The 20,698-nt window shown below is 33.4% G+C and overlaps 1 protein-coding gene across 8 annotated transcripts in view; it reads left to right on the top strand.

Annotated features, from left to right (window-relative positions):
* LOC113233188 (neurogenic locus Notch protein) overlaps positions 1–20,698 on the top strand; it is a 203,160-nt gene that overhangs the window by 143,213 nt on the left and 39,249 nt on the right. For all 8 annotated transcript variants that reach the window (XR_003310680.1, XR_003310679.1, XM_026468212.1 and 5 more), the window contains exon 5: positions 10,308–10,470. Coding sequence is in view for 6 of the 8 variants with exons in the window: in XM_026468212.1 (XP_026323997.1) it covers positions 10,308–10,470 (163 nt within the window). In the remaining 2 variants the exon portion in view is untranslated. The remainder of the gene's footprint in view (positions 1–10,307; positions 10,471–20,698) is intronic.

The raw sequence follows: 20,698 nt of genomic DNA, 5'->3' as shown, positions 1-20,698 counted from the left end.
CTATATAAGTTTCATAAACACTAAACAATTGCCATAAAATTTTATGAGCGCAATGATAGTTTATCTACACAGCTGGATATCCAATTATTTCTATATCTGTCATCGATTTGCTGGTAGTGCTTGACCTGTGACTTTAGTGTCGTATTTAACGGTGCCCTTTTCGGTTGGCGATGATATCTTTTAAAAGATCGTTTGTATTTAAAAGTCGTTTGGAATCTTGTCGTTTGTTTCGCTCGAATATACTATGAGCTTTTTGAAGTTTAACATAGAATGACTCATGAATTTATCCAGTCGTACTATATATAAACCTCTCATAGAAAATTACAAATAAGGCTATTCAAATCCTGCTCTTATGTATTTGCCTACTTGAGTAGCCCAGCATTTGCACTTGTTTCTAGGTTCAGCAGATTTACTGCCCGGAGCGATAGCAGAAGTAAAATTACTATTTGCGCAACGACAACCGTACAAAAAACCGAAGTAAAGGACAAACGTTGCTTCGTACTATATTATTTGTTAGCAATAGTTAAGTATAGTTTAATAGTACAAGTTGTATACGTGTACAATGTTTATAAAATATATATTCTTTAGGTATTACATTTAAGTTAATTTTCTTTTGGCAGTTCCTTTGATTCTAAATTTACTCTTTTTTTGTCGCTTTGACGTCAAAAGGGTCGCGATATTGGACCCAAATGGAAAAGTTATCATTCGAAGCAGAATTCAAAACGAGATCATTATTTTTTAGCATATCTTTACATGGTTAAGCATACGGGTTATATTAATCGGTTATTCCCATCTTTCAATATAGCTGTATTTTCGCCTACACTACAAGCCCACGCACCAGGACTATTTGCGGCTAGGCCTGAAATATATGCTCATAATTATTCAAAGCCCTAGGTGTAAAGTGTATGTCGTTAACATGGTGTCGGGACTGTGACGAATCAATTACTAGACTTACATGTTTGGCAGGTTTATTTCAACACAGGAAGGGATACCTGCTTCAATATGGTTCGGTCGTTTGTCGTGTATTTATCGGTGACTTACTAATTTTTATTATCATGACACACGGGCTTTTTGAGTTCCTGTTTGCATTTCCTTATAATGTTTTGGGTAGCCTGTCTCAAGTATGTCAATTTTGACTGCTAAATGTTCCATTTCTTCATGTATTATATTTATATTATCTTGTTCTTCGTACTATACGTTGTTATTGAAACGTTTAACTGTTCATTTGTTATGATCAGGCTTATCATTTAACGCAACATTACAAAATAATCTTTCGAAACTTCCAAAAGCACACCAATTCACATCTTACTCGTTTCTCTTACAACCGTCGTATCTGTTTTAAATTATACCATGGTCTATGGCCGTCGCCCCAGGCGGACACGACTCGGCCAGTTTGAAAGCTGCACTTACCTTAACTATAGTCGGTTATAAATGTGCCTATTTATATTTATGTGCTTAAGTATTAGTCGATAATGTTCTTATTGTATTTACTTTAAATTGTGGAAGAAATGTTAAGTTGATATTAAATATATAGATTTTGCCATCAGATTAAAGTTATGAAACGAATGGTGAGAAAATGTATCTAGAATCACAGTAACTACAATAGCATCCTTGCTTTCAAGCAGTCATAATATATGTAACAATAAAAAAAAAATTTTTCAAAATCTTTATCGCCACTGTTACCACACAAATCTCACACAGTTCATTAACTTCATTAGGCCTCTAATTCGCAAAAACGTAACATCACGACGCGAATGACGTCTGATGAAACCGATTACGTCACAATTTTATATAGTTCGGTGTGCCTGTGCATCTCGCTTCATTACACGCTTGCAAAACTACTTGCAACATTTAAAATTGTTACGAATTAATTTTTGAGAACTTCCTGCTAATTTTGCACCAAGGACCTGTGAAACTTTGTTATTTTGCTTTGTTTCTTTTTAATTATTACATTCGCGTTATGTTCGCACCGTTACGAGAATAGACAAAGTTGTTAAACGCCTTATTATTTGTGTAAGAACATATCATTATCAAATGTTTCTAGAACGCCTTAGAGTACAGAAGTTCGAATAAATCACTGATCTGATGGACACATAATCCTGAACACTATATTTTTATTCCACACTTGCAAATAAAACACTATTCAGTGTTAATCTAGTACATTTTATAAGGATGTTTTTTTGCTGTTTTAAAGGCGTGATGTGTGGTATTTCATCTTTGCGTTCCGTCTTCTATTCACATGTTATGAATTATGAATCTAAAGGGACTGTATCATCTTTTTTGTTTATATGTTCATTACTTTCTGTCATTTAGTATATCTAGATATGTTGTACCAATATGTGTTTCTATTTACATTGTCAATAACATTGTTTAGATTAATTTGTACTTTATACCTGTGTCATCCATAGACACTACTATGCTGGTCTCCCGTTAGTATACTGTTACGTATAGTATATAGTTATTCAAGGCATTTTCGACGTCTCCTTGTTGAAGGACAGCTTTCTTCTGGTTGAGATCTATACGCCGAGGGTAACTTATGGTTTCCACCACGTTCGTTCTACTTTTTATCTAATTATATTGCACTATTATTCATCCTTTTCTCCATACGACCAAACTATAAAAGCATTTATTTTTCTGTCCTAGTCACTCATTTTATCACATCTTATCTTTAACATATCTTGTTCTATTTTATTAACAATGTTTATCGTCGAACCATAATCAAATACACATATTATTGCTTTTATTTATTATACATATTGGCGACAGTTTATGCAAATTAGTCAATAATCAAACATTAGTAGTCAATATTGCATGCCTCTCTATTTATTTCATCTTAGCGGGTGTCTGAATTCCAAGCGCCGGCACAGTCGTTAAGCCATCATTACAGACATTCTTCTAATGTGTGGCTTCCTGTATGTCATACTTACTTAAAAGTCTATTGCCGTTTCGACATTTCATTTTGGGGTTGGTATCTGTTCCTGGAATGCGTGATCTTTTTTGGTAGGAAAATATTTTTGACCATAACTACCTTTTTGTAGAATAATCGCTTAGTTTCTGTGTATAGGATGTTGTCAGCTTAATTTCTTTTTATAATGATAATAAATTTCAAATTTTTATTTTTCGGTTCATTACTTTATGACAAAACAACACTTGTAAATATCGATCTGTTTATGTATTGTCTTAACAATCCAAACATACTTTCCAAATTCATGAGCTCTACTCAATTCTACGCCTGAAGGAGTACCCCGGCCTCTCCACTTAACATACTCTTCCCATGATGACGTCACACTATGGGAACAGATGTACATTACACTAAAGTGTACTTAATTAACACTGCTGATGTACAAACGTACATATTAGTTGATTGGCTCTCCAAACTTAGTGGTACTATTGATATGAGAACTACTGTTAGATTCCGATTGCTTTAGACTGTTGATATTTGGCTACTTGTAAATGATGCGTAGTTTTTGTGTCTATTGGCCTAACTGGTGTCATGAGGAGTTACTAATTTGCATGATAGCAATGAGAGTGATGCTTGAGCTTGCATCAATGATGCTACATTTGCTTTAATAGTCGACTACTGAACTTAGATGAATATTCTTAGTAAAAAGAAGAAGTTGTCGTCACTATCATGCTTGGCATACCTACCACTCGTATTGGGACTCCATATTTCTTCAAGGAAATTTCTGTGTATCTTCTTATTATCCACAGCCCAAGTTAATGCTTTCCTTCGCCGTTAAAGCACTTTTTTGTTATTTGTTATAAGGCAAAACAAAACCTTATAACTATTTACAATCTAGCCGTTTTACAAGCAAAGCAATTTTAATTTAACGTGATTTCCTAATACTTCCAAATACATGATCCCACTAGTAACTTATATAAAGAATGGACACCCCATTGAAAAAATATATTTTAATATTATGTAAGGGGGAGACACTTCGTTCATGTGTTCATAGCATAGTCTTATTAACACTGGCACTAATATTTATTTCATTCACTATTATAACTTAAGTACACTAACTCAAGACGTTTAGTTCTTTGTAGTCTACGCACTATATTTGTATTTGTCTAGTAACTCTATAGCCTCTATGTTCAAGTGATGATGTGGTCTATGTTCGTGAGCTTCGGCGTACTTTTGCGATGCAGATCCTTGTTTCGTATATACCAAGGAGCACCTACAATCGTCGTCAGTATTTTATTTTGGAAACGTTGTATTACCTGTTATTACATTGTTAAAGCACTTAGCGCTTAACAAAGTTAAGCTGTAATTGAAAACATACAAAACCTATCTTTTAACATGATTAATGCAGCTGTACTATGTGAATCGCAAATTTTGAAAACTTAAAAGGATTGACGCTCAAAAGGGGGCCGGGCCCGATGACATACCACCACTCTTTATCAAACGCTGCAGTAATGCCCTTACTTTGCCTTTATATATTATTTTCAATTATTCTTTAAAGACAGGTCAATTTCCAGAGTAATGGAAGAGAGCGAGAATTGTACCTGTTTTTAAAAAAGGCGATGAATCTGATGTCAAAAATTATAGACCTATATCTATTTTATCCTGTTTTGCGAAATTGTTCGAGAAGTTTGTCTAACCCTATGATATACAATCACATCAGTTCCTCATTATCTGATTTTCAGTATGGTTTTAGAAGAGGTCGGTCTGTAGATAGTAATTTGGTTTCCTTTGTCTCCGAAATAGCCACTGAGCTTGATACGGGATCGCAAATTGATGTTGTTTATACAGATATGTCTAATGCATTTGACAAAGTAAATCATCTCGTCTTACTTTCGAAACGAAATGTATGGCATTGAGAATGTTTTATTAAACTGGTGTAAGTCTTACCTTAATAACAGACCCCAAATCGTTGTTGTTAATGGATCTCAATCTCAAATCTACCATGCTAAAAGTGGCATCCCTCAAGGTTCTCATTTGGGTCCCCTTCTATTTCTAATTTTTATTAATGATATAGCCTCACAAGTAAAGCATAGTAAAATCTCATTTTTCGCTGATGACTTTAAAATTTATTAACCAGTTTACGACCCGACCGACGTAATAATTCTCCAAATTCACCGAAATAAAATAACACAATGGTGTTTAACCCAGTAAATGTCAATACATTTCGTTCACGAGAAAATTAAAACCTATTGCATCTGCATATCAGTTGAATGGTGAACTATTAGCTAAGGTCAATGAAGTCCGCGACTTAGGAGTCATTATACACAACAAACTTAAATGTAGTGCACATATTGATAAAATTATACATAAGGCAGCGCGAATGTTGGGTTTTATTAGACGAAACACGCGTAATTTCAATCAACTCGATACGAAAATCGTACTGTAGTAATAGTCTAGTTCGCTCTCACCTTGAATTTGCCTCCACAGTGTGGAATCCAATGTACCTTTTGTATGTAGCGTTTATTTCACCCAACATATCACATAGACATCCTTATGACCAAAGAATATTTTTTTTTTAAATATCCACATTACGAAATCGACGAATTATATATAGCTGACTTGTCTTTTCTACATAAATTAGTAAATGATGAGGTATCAAGTTCTGCAATACTCGAAAACATAAAGCTCTCAGTACCATACAAATAGCCCAGATCTCGCTTAGCAAAACTTTTTAATATTCCCCCATGCCGAACTAATTTAGGTTTTCATTATCCACTCTCGAGAATGTATTCCCATTACAACCGTTTGTCTGTAAAACAACCAGAGCTGGATATCTTCAACGATACCCTAAAAGAGTGTAAAATAAAACTGCTGACAATATTTTGAAGCCACATTATAATTTGTAAATCTATATTCGTTAAATCTGTAAGTGTTTTAAGTTTTAAATATTTATTTTTGTTTTGTTAAAAAAAAGGAACGATCCCTTGTTTTGTTTATAATTATATATTTTTTATAATATTTTCCTTCTTCAATTAACGTGTATATAGTTGTATACCAATTAATTTCTACAAAGTTGTGTATGCCAGTAATAGGCATATGTATAAGAACAATTCCTCTTACCATAAACCTTTTTGAACAAAATGATATATATGCTGCTGGTGTAAGCTGTTTATCTTTAATATCTTTTACACATTTGTTTAGTTAATATTAATATATTTTACACAGGAAGTACTATCTTCATTCAATACAAATATGTAACTCCACTAATGAATTTAACACATGTTTGAAACTGAGATTAACTTGTTACATCTTTCCAACACATGTTTCAGTTGAAAATGATGAAACAATTCCAAACCGTAACTTCCGAGTAATGTGTGAGTTTACTTTTTTTTAGATATAAGTGGCGCTTAAAACATTACAAAATAAATCATAGTATGAGAGAGATATGTGACATATACTTACTGCCGTCATTGTCATAAACACACATTCTTTATTACTTTTTTTTAATAATACCAAGTGATGGGGCGAACGAGTCATGCGCCTGATGTTAAGCGACTTGCCTGTAAATAGCAGTTGCAGTGGTACTCAAAGACACTGACACCGCGCCTGTCACCCTGAGACATAAGTTCACAAGTCCCATGTGCCTGTAATTTTACCAGCATCCTTCAAAACCGGAACGCAGTAATGCTTAAATTACTGCTTGGCCGCAGAAATAGGTAAGGTGGCAGTACTTCCCTGGATAAACTCTTTCACAAGGAACTCTACTGCTACTAAATATATGCTTATGGATGAATATAAAGTAACCATTTACCTCAAAAGGGCCTGTATTCGTATAAATATTGCGGCTTTATAAATAGTTAGTTTTACGGGATTGAAGGACACGTCTTTTCTCTTCGAGAATTTTGATGGGAGTGACGACGGATCGAAGCAAAGTAAGAATGACGAAGAAAAAGAATTAGAGAACGATTCAAAATTTCAAAAGTAAGTGGCCAGAAACCAGAGAAAACGGTGACGAAAAGGCGGTATAACGATGAAAGAAGTCGCATCGTGACATGGTTAGTTACTAAACTATATTCTTGGTATTATAAAGCCACGTGTGATTTATACGTCAAAAACCTTAAAAATAATACGAACCACTTATGTGTTTGTGAAATTTTCTAACTCTCCAAAATTTAAGAAAAAAAATTTATTAACTAATTTCGTTCGTAGAATCCTTAAACCTCCAGAAAATCTGTCATTTTGCTGATGGGGTCCCTTTATATTCAGAGTGCGAAATGATTAGTTTCGAATTAAGGTTTCTTACCACTGTATGGCTGATATTATTTTTAAAATCGGGAATTACATTAACGAAGTGGCATCACCAAGCTTCGTATTCCAATTTCCAAAAACATTTTTGGACAAATTTCAATCAGAACTAAAATTAGACTAACTTAGTTGTGGTTCAAGAAATTATTATAACCTACATTTAGAGACTAAAGTTTGTATATAATTTAGTTCAAATTTGGAAATAAAACGTGAAATTACCAATAATAATTTGGGGCTTAATGTTATCAAGTATAATATAGACAATAAGATTACATACATAAAATTCACGTTATTTTTCCATTGGGATAGGCAGAACCCTCCACCCTTCCACCACATCCTTCCACATACTACGATCCTGACACACCTTTCACCTCATCAACACGAATTAATGTTTTTGCCTTGTTGGTTAAGTGTACTCATGTCCTGGTCTTTATTAAGGATGTCCTCAATTTGGTAGTGATAAGTTCACCTTACCCACTTGTCCGCTTACACTCACCTTACAAATCTTTCACTCATCGTCTCTACGTGTCCGAACCACCAAAGCATCCCTTTCTCTATGTTCGTCACTGCATCTTCTTCAACACTGCAACTCTATCTTATCTAGTCCGCAATTTGTCTATCAGGATTACTTGAACCATTCTTCTCAAAGCTCTTATTTCCACTGCATTCATTTTATTTTCGTGCTTCTTGTAGAAGTGTCAAACCCAACATTCATGTTCATTGATTTCAAATCTAAAATCGCCTTATTTAACGTAATAACTAAGATCTAAAAATGGTGAATTTGCCGAAGTAACTTTATGTTAACATGTATGAATTTAAATTACGTTCCCTCAAGAATGTGTTAGGTGTATGAATAATGTAAGCTCTATCACACGCAATCAGCTCGGACATAATTTGAATACTTTGTAGGCTACATGTGTTGTGACGTCACTGAACTATTTCTTTATGTAACAGTTCGATATCTTGAGTTATGAGTAATATTCTCATATTAATTAATACTTTGAATATTCTACAATATAAGAGCAATGGATTTGTTGATATAGCTTTTACCATGTTTGTTTTGTACAGTGCTTATTATTTTCTCCCAAATCATATTTCTTCTTTGAATTCGGCTTCTATCGGAAGTTGAACGACATCGTAGCAATCCTAGAGGCTGCCGCTATAAAGAGCGAGGTGGTACTGCAGCCGAACCATTCCCTCAAACGCTTTAACCTGAAGTGCCGTCTTCTACTGACCCTTTACTTTCATTCGCATTACTTATTGTTCCGTATGATGTGGCCGTATACGACATCTTCCTGGGCTTATTGGTGTTCACGAGCTCCACCATTCCCTTTGGTTTATTGAGTACTTCTACATTTGTAACCCCGTGAGATTTTGAAGATACGTCATTAAACACAAATGTTAAAAGCCACTTGCTTCTAAATCATTGTGTACACTTACGCCAACAATGACATTCAGTACAGTACTTAATTATGTATTTATTTATTCCAAACCAAAACGATTTCATATGATTTTTATTTTATTTATTATAATTATTTTTTATAATTCGATTCATTTTCTATTCCCACGTTTGTGAATCTAAATAAGCTACGGGACTTAAGTAGTAACATTTGTCACCATAAAAGCGTATCAAATTTCTGCGCATACGCAAAACGTCTTCGCCGCTACTTATTTTATGGTATTGATCTGCTTCATAGCTGTCAGTCGACGCCCCCATTATGCATAATTAGATCCCATAATTAAATTGTCATGTTGCCCATAAACATTTATATCATGTTTTTCGAGATATTTTATAGTATTTTTATAGTCATAAGTTCTGGTTTTGCAATTAACTTACTATTTAAATGTTTTGTCAACATTTTCAAGATTGTTTTTATTTGTCCGTCGCTTAGAATCAGGATCAATATAAATTTACATATTAACTATTATTTACAAAAGTATACTGACACATTTAGGTTTCGTAGACATCTAAGCTAACTTTGTTTTTACTAATTCTAACTTAGTAACCGGATTATGATTCCGTCCAAGTCTAAACCCCTTAATTAGGTTGACTAAAATATTTATCCCCATGCGCCTGCGCAAAAAAGGCGTCGAAATATTTAAAGCCAGGCGCCCGTCGTATTTTTATATCTGGTAAACAGTAACATGTGGTGATCGTGGGAACGGAGAAGTATAAGAAATCGAGTCTATATTCCTTCTGTACGTGGTTTCACTTATTCAATTTCACTTTGGTACATCATACTGATAGATTTTTGCACCGTGTCATTTTCCTTTTTAAATTGATTATTGACAAATTTAGAACTAAGTAGATATTGATGTTTAGGATCCTTAAAAGTTGAAGTTTAAAAGACTCAACAGTTAATTGTTCTGTTTTGTCATTAATCCCTTTAAAATTCATAGTTTCTACTTTAACTTATTTTATTGCTAGTACAACTAGCAATCCTATCTATTTATGTTAAAACTTCACACAATTAGAGTGAATCAATGAAATCAAAGAATGAAAATCGTTTTTATTATAAATTTTTTTATCACGCTTTTAGCACCAATATGTTATAAAATAGTTCTACGTTCTAATATATCAACTTTGAAAACTCTAGACTGTGTAACATTAAGCTCGTCCCATTATGTGATTAATGGTATAATAAAATTTTGTCATAATATGATATCATCCTCTTGCTTTAGTGTAGATAGGTTTTGCATGTAAAATTTCCAACTGGCAACACATGGTATAGTGTCTATCTGATATATCTAATTCTATAACACGCAAAATAGGCGTCGAGTTGCGAACATCAGCCCGTTACACCATACCATAGCATCAAACTTTATATCAGAATAAAAACATGGAGCGCACTCATTAAGTGACTTTTTAAAAAATAGTAACTTGATTCACTGTAGCTTGCAGAATTAATCAAATGTATAGTCAAGTCACTATCGCCACCCAAAGCATCAATAATTATTTTTCATCACATTTAAACGGACATGATATTTACTGAATATTCAATCATTTTAATGCTCTTCATGTAGAATAAACGTTACAATAATTTTAATAAAATTATGGGCTCTGTTTACGATGTCTTCTAAATTATGATCTTCTTTTCAGGCTATCGAGGACAGAACTGTGAGATCGACATTGACGACTGCCCCGGCCACCTTTGTCAGAACGGAGGCACCTGCATCGATGGTCTGAACTCTTACACCTGCGAATGCCCTCCCACCTTCACTGGTACTCTTTGTGAGTACGATGTCGATGAGTGTGCTCAGAGGTAAGTTTCAATTGATAATGTGTTCTATTATTAACGAATAGATAGTCCAAGGCTGCAATTTTGTCCATGTTGGAATTATGGGGACTACATATGTTTCCTGGATGCTTCATGCTGTCGGACCACAGATATCTCAGTCAGTAATTTCTTTCAATATCTTTATTATTTTTATTTAAAACGAGATATTTCTTTCGCCACACATTTTGAAAATCAGTTTTTAAATTGTTTTTCAAATCTTATCTTTCGACACAGAAATAACATGCGGCAAATAACTAAAAGCAGTCACTCATCCATCATAAAACGGACATCAAATTGAAGTAAAGCACAGATACACCGCCAATTTGTATCTGCTTATTGTTTTCATTCCTAAAGTCTCAAAAACAATTTTTATATATAAAGGAAATAAGAGTCTTGGCGGCTGCTTTTTGGTAAAAGACGCAACCCTCCTGTAGTCCTTGAAGTATGAACTTTACGTTACTGCTCATAAGGTACATATAGAAGGTGCATAGCATAATACGGTTGTGGAATCAGTGAAATTAAACCGGCATCCAGTCAAAATGAAAGCTGGAACGAATTGGTGTATAGTACTGCCAAAAGTTACCGGTTTTCTTCTGAAATTGGAAAAAAATTGGCTTCGATGGCGTCGCCAAATTGCAATTCAAAAACGGCTCTTTGTATGTTGCACGTGTGACGACGGTCACTGTGGCTTTGATTGATGTGATTAGAGACCTAAAGACGAAACTGTAGGACACCAATACTTTATTACTGTAATCATGTGCGCATTGTACCAAGAAGCCGACAGCATTTCGAAGAAGGTTCGCTTAGCCATTCAAGGATTTATGAAGTACCTAACAAAATGTTATACTCAATACCTTCCAAATGAACTTGAAGTGAAAAACTCAAAAGAGGCTTGTGTAGGAACCTTGAAATATAAAATCCCAAGTTAATAATCTTTCGACAAATCTTGAAAGTCATATTGTTGTTAAATTAATGTATTTATTTCCTTGCGAATGGGCTACGATTGAGTTTTATGTTTTGACGTCGCGTCAAGAAACAAATTGCAAAGTCAGGCGATGATTTAGATTTATGGCCACAATAGCTTTAAAATGGTGTATTTGGCTACATTACCAGAAGTAACAATTTTCTACATCTTTTTCTTTATGTGTGAAAAACATTTTAACGAACTTAAGTCAATTATGTATTTATTGGTCACGGTAATTTACATCTTTTGCCATCTTTCGGGTAATTTTGAAAGGGAAACCTACCATAAAATTTACTATTTACGCACAAATTGCAACTCCAATGTAGTTATGAGATGGTCTCTTCGTTATCAAAGTCATGTCCATTCAAATAATTTCGTAAAGCCCGAAACAAGAGTAAAACTGAACTTAACTACAATAATTCTTGTCGGCTTTGTAAAGATATGTATATTTTAACGTTATCAAAACTTTCCCGCGTATTTTTATGTGCGCCAAAATATTATTATGAAAATTACCATAGATAATATAACATTTTAAAAGTTAAATGTTATTTTTTTGTTTAAATTTTGTTAGTGGCAAAAACAGCATTTTTTATACAGCTACATATTTATCATCATATTTATCTTTAGATTTTTTCTAGTATGTCCTTATTAGACTTTACATTAATCACAACATCAGGGTCAGCTTTACTTTGTTTTGCGACCATTATATCAGTCTTAAAAAATTAGACATATTCATGTCAAAATTGTTAGATTATTCTTGAAAAATGTAAGCAGCGGTATCGCCAATAAGCGATGGGCAAAAAACACAAAAGATCGACAAGTTAATAGAAGAGATTACATCCAATCTTGTAGTAGATGAGCTAATGATATCTACATTTCATTGTTGAGTAGTTTTTTGGTTATTTTTTGTTCAATACGAGGCGCCGCGATGTTTCGGGTGTTAATTACTAAATAATTTGAGAAGTCAACGGCCTTTTAGGCCTAAGTTACAATCTTCCACTTAAATTAGATTGAGATTGTATGTATATAGCCCAAATTATTGGAACAGAAGTGGACAAATATACGTAATGCTTTCGAAATAGGTCACAGCATAATCAGTGTAGATTGTGTTGGCTGTCGTACATCATAGTCATGACAATCAAATTACGTATTTAAAACGACGCCGTAAAATTTTAAAGGAATTTTATCATACTACTATCGCAGAATAGTAAAATAGCATAAAACTATAAAACTTGTTATTTTGTTTAGGTATTGTAATTAACATAGCCGCTTACCTCTTATAGCTAACACAGAGATCAATGTCCTAGCCACATATGCGATGCGCCGGCGCAGACGCTACATTAATTGTCAGCTAATGATCGAGCGTAAAAAACGCAACGGTCACACGGTAATAGTGGAGGAAAACTCACTTGGCTTTATGAGAGTTTAGATTAGGGATAATAGAATTGGAAATTAGTTAGACGGCCATTTAGTTGAAGCTAATAGAACATATCCTTGTATTAATGAAGTACTTCTTAACAAAATTGATGGTGTAATACCCATTCACAATTGTTCTTTCTAAAGTAGTCTGTTGGAAACAGGTTGTTTCATGCCGTATTTAGGCTTGATTAAAATTTTGATATTTATCAGACTACCTTTCAGATTCGACGGCTGTGTTCCGTTCTTCCAAAAAAGGAATGATTCCGAATACTTTAAGATGGTGATTTTTAAGATTGGTTTCAAATGTTTAACTCATTATTATTAAAATTGTATGTTATAAAATCCACCTATGCGCATTTTTGAATTTTGATTTTTTGAATGAATTTTCTTATAAAATTTATTCTACGTGTTTATGTTTGATTGGTGAAAATATTTCACTGACATTACAAGTAATTTATTCAATGTTTATTCTAACCATAATCTTTACTAAGCGTGCGTGTATTTTAATATCAACGAACAGAAAAAGAATTTATCGTTATTATTTATTCAATTCACCCCACGACACCAAAATTGATATTATATTCGGCTTCCAAATTCTAAAATTAATCGTTGGTATGAACTATTAATATTTGAACTACGGACATTCGGACCTCCCGCTGGAAGGGTTTTCTCTTAAAGCGGGATGAAGTCACCAATGTCATGTACCGTTAAATCACAAACGTATCAACCTTTGCGTTATAAACTTAAAGCTCAAAACTTACTTACGATTACTGCAACAAATGACGTGGTATTTCTTAACCACTTCGCCATGTTCATCGCCTCTTGTTTTACATGTAATATCTTCTAAAATGCCGTCCTTCTTTTCAGAATTTTCAACTCTTACATCGTTATTCTAAGGTATATTTTTCCCTCATGTGTCGTCCATGGGATATTGTCATCCTATCCAAGCCATTGGCTCATGAAACGCAACTTGCGTACGGATATCGGGTTACGTTTTTTCTTTTGGTGTACGGTGCACCTCGGTAGATCATTGAGCTGAATACAAGAGATGACATTATGCTCCCTTTATGTTATAGGAATATTGTTTATAAGTATAGGATATGCAAAAATGGTTGAAATCTGTTTTGTCTACTACAACAGTGTATAAAAGTAAACAAAAGAAAATGAAGTTTACATACCTGTTTAGAGATGCAACTGCAAACTGCAAACTCATCTGACATCTTCCTAACAAGCTTCCACACGAGACTCGACACTCAATATATCTCGCGCTGGAATACACGTAAAGCTCAACGCAGCCAATTTGCGGAGATTCACAGTTGTCACTGGGGACACCTTTTTGCCTTTCTTGATTGTGCAATTTTGTTTTTATGAAGAAGATGCTGCGGCGTAAAGGCTAGGAAATTATCTAACTGTTAATGTTGTTTATTACTTAGCTTTCTTGGTTTTAATAGTTGTTGTAATTCTTCAATTTTTTTAAGCGCAAGACAGATGAAAGTGTTCATTGAAACAAATGACGAAATTTTATTAATCCAACTTTGTGAATGTCGTTTGCTGTTATTTATTTAGTTTTTTCTTGGATATTTAATCAGCTTCTTTTCTATAATCTAGCTCGTAAATTAACTGACCAGAAACAGGTTTCTTTGGATATTTTTTTCGCCCTTTAACTCTTTGATAAAATCTTCAAGTCGCATTAGTTTCGCCGGTAGCTAATTAGCACAGACCAAATAAATACTTCCGTGCTAATTACCAAATGTTTGTCATATTGAAATAATCATTTTCTTTGTGTCGCATTTAATGAGATACCATTTTTTCTGCCTCTAACTGTAACATTTCATACATTTCCGTTCGATCATCGATATCATTGATCTCCGATTATGATTAATAGTTATTCGATTATCTTTTATTCAATACCGTGCTGATATTATAGGTTAATATGACAGCTTAGAAATATCCGTTGATCAACTGTTCTTCAGAACTAAATATACATATTTTTTATCTTTTAACACGTCGCTCTCTTTAGTAATAGTGTCATTCTGTCTGCTTTTAACAGGTTCGCGTAAACTTAAAGTACTATTTTTGTCATGAATAGATTTACTATGAAGTAAAAACCTATTGTCATTAAATCCTGCGATTTTGAAACAAAAGTCAATTTGAAAACATTTGATAGATTTCTTCGTAGCCTTCATTGCTGTTCTGATTTTAATTGGACTACTGTCTTTGACTACACTACAACAATCGGCTACTATTCTGTCAGTAACAAATGATACGTCCAGCATCAAGATAGTATTAAAGCAATGAAGACTTTCGTTTATTTTTGTCTTATCGTCGGCATCGGTTCAAATGCAAATTATGGTTTGTTTAGTAGCTAAAGGTTACGTTGCTTTGATCTTGGTAGCCTTGCATGTGCTACAATCAAGAGGTTGATATATTTTTGAAGTTCCAGCCTCAATGACATCTATTTTGTTGTGATATAAAAAAGTTTTAAATTGTATTGATTACCACCGTTTGTTCATTTACTATTCTTTAGAAGAAATCTATCAAAAAATTCAAATTGCAGATTTGTAATTTCAAATAACTTTCTCTTCTTGTTTTTGTTGACTTGACTTGTATCTTGTAATTATTTTTATTACATAAAACCATAAAAGCGCACAATCTTTAATTTACTTCAGTTTTATAAAAAACATGTTCCAATTTTATAACTTCAATTATCTCCACTGAGAAATCTTCGTTGAAAAGATCATTTTATGACAAAATCGCGGCGGTGTAATTTAGCGGAGTCGTGTAGATCATTAAGCTTGCGCCTGCGCAGGCTACCGGGTGACTCGTCGACAACTTTAGCGTGCCGCTGTAAATCATATAACGTTATCGACTGCGATCTAAGGAAAGCTGGTCCTGGTTGGGTGGGGTTACTTAAAACCTATAGCAGATCTGTTATCTCACGATGATCATATATTGTGACATTATTATTATTACCGTTAGTGTTACTTATTTCCTTTTTTTGAATTAATGTAATTTTGTACTTGGTATTTTCTACACTTGTCTTTACCATCTCTCAAATATCAGTATCATCGATGTCAATGGATTCTTTTCAGTTCATAATGTCGTTATAAAAAAAAGGATTGACAACCCTATCCAGAAAAGATTAATGATGATGCCTACATGCAATCATCTCATCATTGTATCGAGGAAGCGATCAGGACCCGGTCATTGCCACTGGGCTTTACTAGAAAACTCAACGGGTGTTAGATTTTGCAAAATTAATTTGTTTCGTTATTGCCTCATAATTTTTTATGGATACAAATCTATCATTAACTAGTTGATATTTACCTTTTATTTTCCAATTACGTCTATAAAAGGGCGTTTATTATCTTTTAATTCACTTCGTTTCTTTGTAGGAGTTAAATACTGTTATCATTTTGTCTATTTATCGACTTCTTTTTGTAATAAGCGACTAAATGCATTTGGCGTAATAATTACAACTTCTAAAGACTAATTTAATTTACATAACGTGATACCGTTCGGTTTTTAATCGTGATAATTGATTGAGTGGCTGTGAATAAGTTTTTACGCGTTTAAAAAGTACGAGTGAAATTTCGTAGGGTGACCTCTGTATAAGAAATTGAAGAACTTTCTCGATAGGATAGATTTTGCAAGGAGATTGTTCAAATCCAATGTGAAATAGAAGAATTGATGTATAAAAATTTAAAATCTTTTTATAAATTGGAGGTGGGTTTTATATGAAACCATTGTCATATGAATAATATTACCCCATGATATGTTACATGTGACGTATATTTTTAAAGTAAATATTTTTTATTTTTTCTAAGATTAATTCAACTGATTCACCTGAATGGAGATATCTATTTATCTCAAAGTACAGGTAATAAATTGCAACTTGGCCCATTTCATGACATTTTAAATTTAAATCCCAACGTCTTTGGTCCCACCATTTCTATTTCATAACGGACTATTGAATGTAAACATGGTTGCGAAACGGCATCAGCATTCGACACAAAAGAGTCATATTTTACAAACATGGCCCAGGCGTTACTATTGACATTTGATTAGATATGATATTAAACAACTTATTTTGTGTGAATTTGTTTTTGTATCGCTTAGGGTTTTTGTTTTTCTGTGTATCTTCATTCGGAAACGAAGGAGTCACTCAAGGCACTGTACTGAAACCTTAATTATTCTAAGTAACTTCATAAAATTAAAAGCATATAACATGTAAATTTGTGAAGTCTCACGATGATTATTGTGAAGTTCTTTTACATTTATTATGTTAGTGATATTAACAAAACCTGTTGCGATTAAAGTACAAGATTACAAGAACACAATATTTATAAATTTCCAAACGTACAAATTATATCATATAATTATATAAAATTAGAATACATGTAGTAAAAAGTATCAGAACTTTACTGTTTTCGTTATCTGTGTAACTTAGCAGGATTTATTTTCTATCCGATCGGGTTTAATTTTATATGCTGTTATAAAATCAAGCGTAATCATTTACACCTGGCTCATTAAGTAGATGTTTTATGGCGTAACTTTTCACACAAACGTCAACAAAAATTTAGACTTTTGATGTCCCAACTGGTTATTGGTAATTTTCTATTAAGATTCATGATTTAGTGAAAAGGGCAAAATCTGGGATCTTTGACGTATGATGGAATTTATTAGACGAAAAATTTTAAACATAGCTGATACATTTTATAGATAACGAATTTGAATCTAGTTGTTATAAGACGTTACTAAAAACTCTTTGTATTTTCTTAGAATAAGTTTAGCTTTTTTTATTAGTACTATATACAAACCCACAGATAATCAGACAGTCCAACTGATGAAAAGTGGTAATCTCCGTTCGTAGACATTTGCGATATAAAATATTCTGAATCAGCCATGACACAGGATCTTAAACCCAGTGTGCATGTGATTACACTGATTGGCCCTACTCTTCAATCTGGAACACAGTAGCGCTGCTTTTTGGTAGAAATAAGTAAGAAAGAGCTTGCAAAATGAAATTGAAGATATTAGTAACGCACTAGCAAGAAGATGTACCAACTAGACAGTGGATTTATGTTACCTGATGTTATAATTTGGTATTTTTAGTATGTATAGAGTTATTAGGTTTTTACGAGCACTGTACATTGGAAATAAATTTCGGATTTAATTTGAATTCTATTGCTCTGTTACTTATAGTAGAGGAAATTCCCTTGTTTGAGACCATGTAATTGTCGGTTGCCTGGCATGTTATTATTGTTGTGTTGCGTTATTTATCTATATTATATTATATTAATGTTAAATTATATTTGTTTGTCATTTACAACTAATAAATAACTTAAATATTCCGTAGAAGTCTTAGCGTAGTTACAATTTCTAATAGAGCTTAATTGCACATTGGAAAATGTTAATTCTAATTACGCTATTACAGGTGTAGTTAAAACGTAAAGTTGTAAAGCAGTTGGAAACCAATCTTCAATGCCACTAGACTTAATTTGCCTTTTTATGTGACATTAGAACTAGAAAGAATTTCCAATACATAGGTGCTTTTATAGCTATATAAGCTATTCATAGCTATCCATTCAACACTATGTATTTCTAAAGGATCACATGAAGCTGGTAAGACAGCTCTAAATAACATTGTCAATCATGTCAATGATATATAATAGTGTTTCAAATACAATATCAATTGCTACACGTATTGTAATTAAAATATGAAGAAATAAAACTTAAATATAAAGAAAACAATACCCCTCATATTTAATTATTTCATCGTCATCATTCAGCCATACGACGCCCACTGCTGGGCATAGGCCTCCCCCAACGATCTCCACGACAATGGGTTAAATAAATAAAAACACATGTATTTATCCACTAAACACATAAACAACACAACATGTAAACCATAATATAAGCCAATAATTATACAATAAAACAGAACAGTGGACGAAAAGGAAGACTCAGCATTGCTGATTTACCGTAGTCATATACTAAGTAAATACCAATACAGAGACTGTCTGTGTTGTACTTTATATAAAAGGTATAAAAATTGTAACCCGGATGGATAAATTACGGAACAGTGTGATAAGAGAGCGTTGCGGCGTGGAAGAAGATATAGTGACAAAGATAGAGAAAGGGTTGCTTAGATGGTTCGTACATGTAGAGAGAATAAATGAAAGAAGAGTGACGAAACAGATTTATAAGGCGAGTGTGAGCGGGCAAGTTGGTATGAGCCGACCAAGGAGAACTTATCATGACCAAATTGTGGTCATCCTAAAGAAGGGCCAGGTCAAGAGTACCCTTAACCGACGAGCGTGTATGAAACCATTGATGCGTGTTGATGAGGCGAAAGATGTGTGTCAGGACCGTAGCAAGTGGAAGACTGTTGTCTCTGATTACCCCGATGGGAAAAAGGCGTGAAGTATATGTATGTATGTAGATGTATGTAAAAATTCAAAAATAGTTATTAAAATGTTCAAAAAAAATTCACTTAAATGTGTCGAAATCATCATGAAATATAGCTGTGACAAGATAATATTATGTAAAAATAATAAATTAATGAACGGCCATCGAAACGGTTTAGCAATATTCGCAAGTCGATCTGATATGAGCACGCGCAGCCGCGCCCGCGCTCGATCCCTGACCGCCATTGGTTAATAAATCTTTACAATTAAGGACTCGCTGAGTTACTTTATCTCGGTCTTTGACCCCTTTCTCTTTTACAATATTAGCGCCTTCACATATTTTAATGCTTATTCATAAAACGGGACCAATATCGTTTCCAATTTGTGTGCGGTATAGCTAATAACAAATATTAAAAAAAAAAAATTCTTATGTGTAGTAATAACGAAAATCTAAGAACCGTACGAGTTCTTAGGTTTTCGTGATTTCTACGCAGTACTTATAACATGTGGTAGTTAATTTTTGTAGTTAAAAAACATTAAGTATACCCAACGAAATAATCGCCGTAGATTTTTTACTGGTATAATGGGTATATGTGTAGATGTGAATTAAGAATTGGCTAGCGTAAAAAACTGCCCGCAGTCGATGACAAAACAATTAAAAGCTCATCAGAGTTCCGAGAGTGACTTTAGGAAAATTAAGAAGAATCCCAAAGTCCCACAATAATGTATAAGAAAATATGTTAAACATTTCCATTTGGGGTATTTCGAGTTTAGTCAACTTTTATAAAATGCTTATAAAATACCTGCACCGAAATATGTTCCTGCAAAAACATTGACTAATGCGCTAATAACTGATATTTAAACGTATAAAAACCGGTCCAGCATGCGACAGCGGTGCCTTTTGAAAAATTTAAGTGAAAATATTAAATTACAGCGTTTAATATAAAATACGAAGTCTCTTACAGACTTCTGTTTGCGTAAAATACTTTGGATTTCTTTCTTATTTTGTTGATTTTGTGTTTGATTTCACTTTTCTTTAATTTTAAAGTTGCTCTTTGTTGCAATCTTTCGAGAAATTTAAGTTGACGCTCTGCATTGATAAAAGACAGATAAAAAGATACGCATTTTCATTGGTCCTTTCAACACTACGTCGTCATTATAATTTCATGCAAATGTATCAATTCTAGTAATTACTTTCATTTGTGTAAGTACTTGGACTGCTCGTGTACTACATTTGAAACACTAATGTCCGTGTATATAGTCGCTGTCCTTATCTCAGTCAGATTTGTACCTATATTTATTTGATGAATAGTTATTATTTACGAATGACTCATCATAGTTATCATCTACAGCCTGACTTCACCCTCTATTGGGTAAAGGCCTCTCGTAGTTTTTAGTAGTTTGCCATTCATTGGAACCA

Source organism: Hyposmocoma kahamanoa, unplaced genomic scaffold (genome assembly GCF_003589595.1).
Source record: "Hyposmocoma kahamanoa isolate Upper Pololo Valley unplaced genomic scaffold, ASM358959v1 78, whole genome shotgun sequence".
Lineage (NCBI taxonomy): Eukaryota > Metazoa > Arthropoda > Insecta > Lepidoptera > Cosmopterigidae > Hyposmocoma > Hyposmocoma kahamanoa.
The sequence above is the reverse complement of the archived record's forward strand: the minus strand, read 5'-3'. Positions and strand labels throughout refer to the sequence as shown.